Here is an 8,847-nt window from a genome sequence, read left to right on the forward strand (position 1 = left end):
CTAACCCGCTTCAGCATCCTCTACCCAGCGCCTCTCAGCAACACCGTCTCCCTCATCAATGCGATCGAGCGGCGCTCCTCCATTTGCCCACCCCAACCTAGCATCTCCAACTCGTTGAACGGAGAAAACTAGCATGAATCCCGCGAAAGCCACCCTCATTCCTCATCACCAACCCCGAGTCGGAAAGATCTTTCCATTGCCACCTCGAGACGGCTTCCTCGTGGCTAACTCCACAACGCTCCTACATCTGCCCAGCGCTGCCACTCCCCGCGAGCTGATTCAATGGACCAAACCAGCGAGAAGTTCCAACAGCTAGCTCTCTTTTTTTGCTCAGCTTTATAGGTAAATATTGTACCATTTTCCCTTCCATACTATTATGTTCTTCATGTGTATATAAAGATTTCATTTTTGTGTTTTCTGATATGGGTATTGTGGCTTAGGGCATGGAGAAAATCAGTGTTCTTTCTAGAAAAACAAGGTTCGTAAACTATTGTTTTTTGTTAATACAACATGGATTTTGAAAACATGATTGGAACTTGTTTTTTTTTTGTAGGGATTTGTAAATAAATATGCTAATGATATAAACAATACTGCAAGTCAACCATGTATTTTTTTAATAGAATGCTCAACTCTACCTGACTAGGGACCTGCAGATGATTTCATTTAGCAACCATGAGTATGTGCTGGCTAACTTGCAAATGAGTTCGTATAACTACCTTATAAAATTAAAATTGAGGTGGCTTATGTGGAATATCATATATTTTTGACAATAAGAATTTGTAGAATGTAATATAGTTTTTTCTAATGTAGTCTGTTGTAATTCTTTTTGTGTACTTATAAAAATAAGTTGTGTTGCCTTTTATTGCTTTTGAAGTAAATTAACAACTACAGGTAACAAATAGATATTTTATAGATATTTTTTTATGGTAATTCTTTGTCCTTTTAAGTGCTTATATTTTCAGATTTTGCATTACGTATGAATGTGTTTAATCTTCCTTTTTCTTCTGTTGCCATCATGTTCTTCACTATAAAGTTTCGGAAGGCATTCTTAGTCTTAGTGTGATGGGGAGGAGGAAGATGGAATGCCACATAGGCCTTTGACGTTGACTTCGTAGTCATTAATGACGCCTCAAAATAGAGGTGGAAATCCAAACGTCTACCTTGTGAGTAGACATGTTGATGTCTTTTATTTTTTAATAAAGTTTGTTTGACGTGCTCATGAATCTAACTAATTGCATAATTGTAGCCTCCTTTTAATGTCAATATGCCCTACCCTCCGCCGAGTAATCCGATAGAATTTAGCCCATTTGATGATTCATTTCAGGTTTATTTATTTGAATTTTTAAAGTCCAGAAATTAAGATGTTAATTTGTTTAGAGTCATTCCATTTTTCCTAACAACGTGCTTGTTTGAGCAGATGCCACATTATATGCTCTACCATTCGTCGAGTAATCCGTAAGACCTGAGGCAAGAAATGCCCCCGGCGTCAACCGTGCCAACTGCTGTAGAAATTTGAACAAAATCTTAAAAGTACATCACGGATAACTGATGAAAGTTTTCCTAACTCCGATGAGAAGACACATTTCTTGAAGTTCGTGTAGAGGGTTTGGTGTAGTTTGTGGATGTGGGGGTGGTTAACATGTTTTTTGTCTTGTCATGTTCAACTTCTTTTTTTTTATTAAGTCTTTTTGCATACTATCGCAACTAGAGAAAGAAATTGCAGATGTTGGTAAGTTTGCATAATATTATTCATGAACTTACTCGACTGTTTTTTATTCAACAGAAATTCTTCTCTCTTTGTTTTGCTGCTATGTCAACTGACTCCATTGCTACTTCTTTCACATGCCAGTTTAAAGTTTATGTTTCATCACTAACTCCCTTAGCACCATTATGGCACGTATATATATGGGGGCCGGAAGATAAGTGTGCATATAATTTTTATTCCTCGAGTTAGATGCCATTTGAGTGTGTAATATGGCGGTGATTGATTTATGGGGAATTAATACACTAACAGAACCTGATGGCAGCAGTAAATTACTCATTCTCTTTGAAAACATTTGTATCGATTCTTCTAGATTCATGGGATTATGAAAAATATCTGGTTTTGGCATTCACAACAATTTTGCATTACGTATGACATAGTTTTTACGTTTATACTGCATGACATAAGATAGTTGTCTTAGCATTAGTTTAGAACTGACTCCATTGCTACTTCTTTCAATTTTCTTTTAAAATTCTAGATTTGGTGTTGTAATTTTGGCTAAATCTCAAATGGTTATCCAGGCTGTGAGCCATTGGAGGAGGACTTTGTATGCATGCACACTGATATGACTACAGATGTGGGGCTAGTGAAATGTTTTGGCAGAAATTCTATGCATACAGAAAAAGTGCTGGTGAAATTCAAGCAAAAATTCTAGATGATGCTACCTGTTTCATTTGTTACTTGGCTGGTCTTTGTAGAGGATGTATGAGGTTGTCCTCTTTGTTAATTAGCTAGTCTTTATAGTGGATGTATGAGGTTGTCCAGGCTGTGAGCCATTGGAGGAGGACTCTGTATGCATGCACACTGATATGACTACAGATGTGGGGCTGGTGAAATGTTTTGGCAGAAATTCTGTGTACAAAAAAAGAGCTGGTGAAATTCAAGCAAAAATTCTAGATGATGCTACCTGTTTCATTTGTTAATTAGCTGGTCTTTGTAGATGATGTATGAGGTTGCCTCTTTGTTAATTAGTTGGTCCTTTAAAGGATGTATGAGGTTGTCTCTTTGTTCATCTTGTCGAATTGTATTTATACATAAGTGAAAGATGTTTAGTGAAATATTCAGGATTGTTTTTTTTTCCTTCGACTGTTGAAATCAGATATTTTCTTTGGAAAACTAGATACAGTCTGTGTTGCAATCTTGATGTAGCCAATTCTTCTAGTTAGTTTTATTATGTTGGGTAACTAAATATGTTCTGATTGGGTGCCAAGATTATAAGGTAAAAGGAAACAAATTCAAGCTGCGACTAATTGCATATTTTTTAAAAAACGGGTACTATCAACCTAAGAATGCAAGTGAAGTTAGGTTCATGTTGCACCATTAGCAACAATGGAATCAAAACTGAAATCATTCATGAGATGTGCACAAGTTATTTTCATTACAAAGGTTAATTTAATGAACTTATAGATACACTTTTTGTACATCATGACCAAAACATAGGAGGAGTACCATTACAGTTGATCTATTCAATAACGATATATTCCATACAACGTGCTATTTACATACAGTTTATCCAACCAAACCAAAAGTATTACAATTGTGACAACCCAGTTTAATAAACTTGTCTACTACAACAGGGAGAATATTTTTCATCTGTATGGAAGATTCATAATCCAACTAGAAATGCTAGACTGCAAAGACTTTTCTTCCACCTGGCACGTCCATATCTTATGCATATGTTCATTAATTTTAAGCATAGCCTGAGCATAAGAAAATAAAAATCAAGCATAACTTCAATAGACCATATAGAATGCAGGAATGATGATCATCATACTTGGACCAGGTGTTGTGAAAACATAAACAAAAGCTCACCTCATGAAAGTGATACATTCTTTGATGTTTAATTAACAATTCCATCAGTGGCACTATAAAACATATCCATAAGCTTTGTCTTCCCTACAAAAACCGCAACAGTTATTAGTTACTTCAGTTAATTGTATTATTTTCAGTAAACCATTTTGAAACAAGTTAAATGGATAGAGAAAGTCAAAATGATTGTGAAGGCAAGAGGCTTAAATCCACAGCAACATATTTTGTAGTGATGAAAGAAGGCAAGAGGCTTATAATCATGCATCAGTTATCAACTTATCACCATACCCTAGCCATACCATTAACAAATTTCAATTCATTCCAACATGGTACTTTCCTTTTGGCAATAACATTTATTGAATTTCAACTCAATTAACTTGGACTCTTTAGAGTTCAATAATTGGCACAGGAGTCAAAACCATAAATTGCATGACTTGAAAATTCATGAAATACTTGGTCAATTTACATGCATGAATTTCATAGACTCGATTACACCAAATATTACAGAAGAAAGCAGTATACAATTACATAATCTTCATCAATCTATTAACATGAAGTTAGAAACTTTCTCCATCCTATACAAACAAGTTTAGTTTGAATATCCAGCACTCGTCCATGATAGAGACACTCATCAATCTTCACAACAAGAAAGTTTCACCAAATATGATAGCCAGACTTAAAGTAAACAGAGGGAAAAAAAATGTTTGCTTGGGCTTGTTGGTGGACTGAGATGCTCCCGACTACTCGTTGGTGGACTGAAATGGCACCGAGGGCTAGGGAACCGAGGCTGAGCTCGTGGTAGAGAGGGTTGAGGTCGGTGGCTGTGTTGGCTTCAATGGCTTTGAGGTTTGGGCTTAAGGCTTTGACGGCTTGGGGTCGAGGGGGCTCTGAGGTTCACTTGGGGCCTAAGGGGGCTTTGCTTCGATGGCTCTGACGTTCGGGCTTAGGGCTTTAAGGGCTTGGGGTCGAGGGGGCTTTGAGGTTGGCTTGGGTCGGGGGGGCTCTGAGGTTCGCTTGGGGTCGAGGAAACGGCACTGAGGGCTAGGGAACCGAGGCTGAGGTCGTGGTGGGGACGTCTGAGGTTGGTGGTTGTGTTGGCTTCGATGGCTCTAAGGTTCGGGCTTAGGGCTTGGGGTCGAGGTGGCTCTGAGGTTTGCTTGGGGTCAGGGGGGTTGTTTCTCTTGAATGAGGGAATGAGGGCTGAGAGCACGAGACCGGTTCGATGTGTTTTGATCTACACGTCATGTGTGCAATGGATGCAACCAAACAGTGGCTACTATGGAGATTAATTCTATAATATATAGTGATATATTATTAGTATAACTACCAATACAATAGACTATAGTGATAATATATAGTTATTTATATATGATTTTAAAATTTAATATTATATTAATTAGTAATTTATCATAAAATGTAAAATTATTTTATATATAATTATATTATAAAAAATATTTTATACAATATAAAAAATTAATATATATATGAACCGGTCTGGTGTTAGAAAAAAGAAAACTGGAACTGGACCGATTTCGACCGATTTTTTAAAAAATGGAACCAATATCGTACTGAACCGAACCCGGCACCAGATCAAACCCATCGGTTTTTTTTTCATCTTTAATCCTTAAGCTGCTTTCAGGCGAAGATGAGGTGCTGCTGGTCGGGCGGAATACCCTGGATCTGAACCTTCACATTGTCAATAGTATCAGAGGACTCAACCTCGATGGTGATGGTCTTCTCAATTGGGGTTTCCATGAAGATCTACATAGTTTCCGGTTATTATGGGCACATAAGAGCAGCACCTGCTTTAGTAGGTGGAGGAGGCTTTGAAGGGATACTGATGGCTAGGCCTTCTCCTTTTATGATCAATTTATAGTTATTGTTAAGGATGACTGATAGAAAGAAAGGGAAGAGGGAATACTTTTTGGGAGGAAAGAAAGGAAACGAAAGTTGAAGAGGGAGATATGAGAATTTAGAAAATAATTTTCATTTCTAAAGGGATTTTTGGGAACAAAAGAAAGAGGAATCTCGTCAGAATCATCCTCCTTGGCTCGTTCTTCTTCTTCTTCTTCTTCCTGCATTGCACAAAACTAATGCTCCAAATGGTTGAATTTTTCTTCAAAATTCTTCATGAAATCATTTACACGTTGTTGGAGAATTTTGTGATTTTCCTGTATTTGTTCTATTGACTCTCTAATTTTATCGAGGGATACAAGAATTTTTAACATGATAGCACAATGACCGATGTTTCTCTAATATCAATTTGTAACATACCTCAAATTATTTGAAGAAAAGTATACTGAAATCACTCATTTCGAGGGGAGCACCTCCAGAGAAGAGAAGAGAGAAAGAAGATGATGAAAGGAAAAGAAAATAAGATTTTGATTAAGTTTCTGCATAAGATTTCGTAGAGCCTTTGACTCCTTACATATTAATATGAAGTCTTAACAATGTTGTCCCACATATAGGCCTATACTAAAAGCTCACTAAACAACTAAAATGAGAATTACTCTAAAGGCTCAAGCCCATTAACCCATCCAATTAAATAATAAAGACCCAAACATATAATGAAAATTAACTAAATAAACGAAGGTGGCCCATGGCAGCATATAAACCCAAAAATTGGGGCGTGGAGAAGACCTGAAAAGTAAAAAGATATTTGTTTTTATCTCATTTCACAACTTGGGAGTAGATTGGAGAAGAAGAATCCAATTCCAAGGCCAGACGCAGAAACCATGTATTGCTTATCCTGCCTTTCCATTACCAAACCTCTAGCTTTTGCTTCTCTCCCTCAAAATGACTCTCCTCCACCCATCCAAACCACTCATACTACGAAACCTCCCATGCGCAGACCAACGCCCTCTACTCTACCAAGAACGCAGCAGCGCAAAAGACAACAGCCCTCCATCGCCGAAATAGAACGCGCTATCGGTGCCGGAAGGTACCGCGACATTGATGCCAGGCATGTTCGTGTCCCGCTGCTTCTTCATTGTCCACAAATTCAGCATGTTTATTTTTTGGAGTTGATTTTTTTACATGTAATTGTCTGAAACTTGAAATTTCTTTGTTTTCTGTGTAACCAGGGAATTGAAGGAAGAACAGGAGGCTGAATTCGACTTCATTTCGTTGAGTTTTAGTGGCAAGTTTGAGGGGCCGGTCGAGAAGAAGCTCCGGGAGACGGGAGAGTGGCTAGACACTTGGACCGAGACCGAGTTTCGAGCCTCTGGTAATTAATCATTCATTCTTCAACATTATTCTTGTTATTTGTTGGTTCATAATTGGGAAGGAAAGAGAACAAACAAATTTTCAACTCTATTTACTAACTATTCACCAATCTCAATACAAATCATATCTTAATAAGTTCTTAATCAAAATCAATAACAACTATATCTCAAAGCTTTTCTATAAAATTATCAGACATTCTGAACATTTATCATTTTTTTAAGAGAAATGATACTTACAGTCGTGTCGTAAGTATGTAAGCGCCGCAATTGCTTTGAAAAAAATAAATAAATATAGAATTCACATGAAAATAAATTAATTTTTTATAAGTAAATTTCATTCTTTCTCAAAGCGACTGCACGGTATTTACACATTCTACAATTATACGTAACATTACTTTTTTTCCAATCCAAACATGCTGAGTGTGTCACTCGTGTACCATTTCATATCCAAGACATCTTAAAAAGACATTTCAAATACAATTTCATTGCCAATTGAAAAAATAAACACACCCAAAAAATTCATGTTTGATATATAATAAGATTCCTTAGGAGTGGAAATATACCAACACTTCAAAATATTGTTTCAGGAAAAAAGATCCTTATGGTTACATTTCAGTGGATACTACCAATTTGGATGTTCTTTCTTCTCATTGCCTGTGGGGTCATCAAGCTACCGTTCAGCAGCCCATTTATTGATGACCTGATTATGTGAACACGTTTCAATTCAAGTTTAAAGACTCCTATTTAACTGCTCTTCACAGTTTAACTAAAGGTACGTACTCTCTGCTATATAGCTAGGTATTAACTTGAAATTATAACACAGCAATATCATTAGTACTTATTCTCAATGGCATCTCCAGTAAGTGCTGAGTGGTGAATCAATTGCTTGAACGATGTAAATTCCTAGCTTGCTTTACGACTTTTTACATGTGGTCGTATTCATATACGCACCTTGCATGTCTAGCTGTGTACATGTCGATTCTCAACATATTTATTTGAGAGTTACTTCAATCTTATGTTACACAATGGCAAGTCATGCACTTTCGAAGTAGTACTATCAGAATTTTCTTTTCGGAGTTTCGTTGGATACTACACTCTCATCTCACTCCCACTCCCATCATACTTGTGTATTGACAAATATTACCCTAACCATTAGATCAACTTTTTATTTTTAAAATAAAATAATCAAAAGTTGACGGATAGTACCACATCATCACAGTAGGATAGAAACGAGACAAGGATGTAGTTTATAACATTTTCGTTTTATTAAGATCTCATTTCAGCATCTTGGCATTATGTGTTCTATAATCGGTGATCTTGCATGACATATTCAATATGATGGGCAACATGGCTATTGTGAAATCCCATGAAGAGCCTAAATGATGGGTCTGTCACTCATTGGTTGGAAAAATAGGTTTTTAGTTGTCGATGATAAGAACTTGAAGTTAACGTTTTGATTTTTGAGATTAGTTTTATTTTTTTGGATGTCGGGAACCTCTCGAGGGCAGGGTTCTTCGGACCCATTTTTGCAGAGTAAATCTCGATCCCATGTACCGCACTCTCGAAAGTTTTTTTACATGAATTGGTTAAATCGTTGGTTTTTCACCGGGAAGTATTGTCTCAAATGATTGTTTGCACTCATAAGGTGTTGAACCTTGGACCTTGAAGAGAGTAATATCCAAGACTGAGACCTTTACCACTTGGGCCAACCCCTTGGGTTATTATTAGAACTTTCGTGTGATATGGGTTCATCTTAAACAATAACATGCACGATTATTATTTATACATAAAAATGGATTGATATCGTCTTCCATTCTCTGTTCGAAATTGACGGTGAAATTCAAAAGCAGATGGACACTACAGAATTTAGAACTCTAAACAACAATATTAAATATTGTAGGATCGATACGTTAGGTCTAATTCATAAATGGAAAAAATGTCTAATCATGAAAAAACACAGAAGAGTTTGGTAGACTGTGATTATGCGCAAGTCTATTAATTCAAGACCGGAGTTCCCATATTATTTATAAACTTTTTTTACTGACAAATCAA

General features: G+C 36.7%; 1 protein-coding gene across 1 annotated transcript; it reads left to right on the forward strand.

Moving 5' to 3' along the window:
- The first annotated feature begins 6,229 nt into the window (after positions 1 to 6,229).
- LOC108995494 (probable NAD(P)H dehydrogenase subunit CRR3, chloroplastic) lies at positions 6,230 to 7,849 on the forward strand. The gene is made up of 3 exons (XM_018971071.2): positions 6,230 to 6,533; positions 6,655 to 6,797; positions 7,383 to 7,849. The coding sequence occupies exons 1-3, from the start codon at positions 6,307 to 6,309 to the stop codon at positions 7,505 to 7,507; spliced, it is 495 nt and encodes a 164-aa protein (XP_018826616.1). The 5' UTR covers positions 6,230 to 6,306; the 3' UTR covers positions 7,508 to 7,849.
- Positions 7,850 to 8,847: the final 998 nt, after the last annotated feature.

The sequence above is a fragment of the Juglans regia genome, chromosome 16 (assembly GCF_001411555.2).
Source record: "Juglans regia cultivar Chandler chromosome 16, Walnut 2.0, whole genome shotgun sequence".
NCBI lineage: Eukaryota > Viridiplantae > Streptophyta > Magnoliopsida > Fagales > Juglandaceae > Juglans > Juglans regia.

Coding starts and splice junctions, on each gene's coding strand:
- LOC108995494 (XM_018971071.2), top strand. CDS start 6,307: ATGTATTGCTTATCCTGCCTTTCCATTACCAAACCTCTAGCTTTTGCT. Junction 6,534..6,654: donor TACCGCGACATTGATGCCAG/GCATGTTCGTGT, acceptor CTGTGTAACCAG/GGAATTGAAGGAAGAACAGG. Junction 6,798..7,382: donor GACCGAGTTTCGAGCCTCTG/GTAATTAATCAT, acceptor ATATTGTTTCAG/GAAAAAAGATCCTTATGGTT.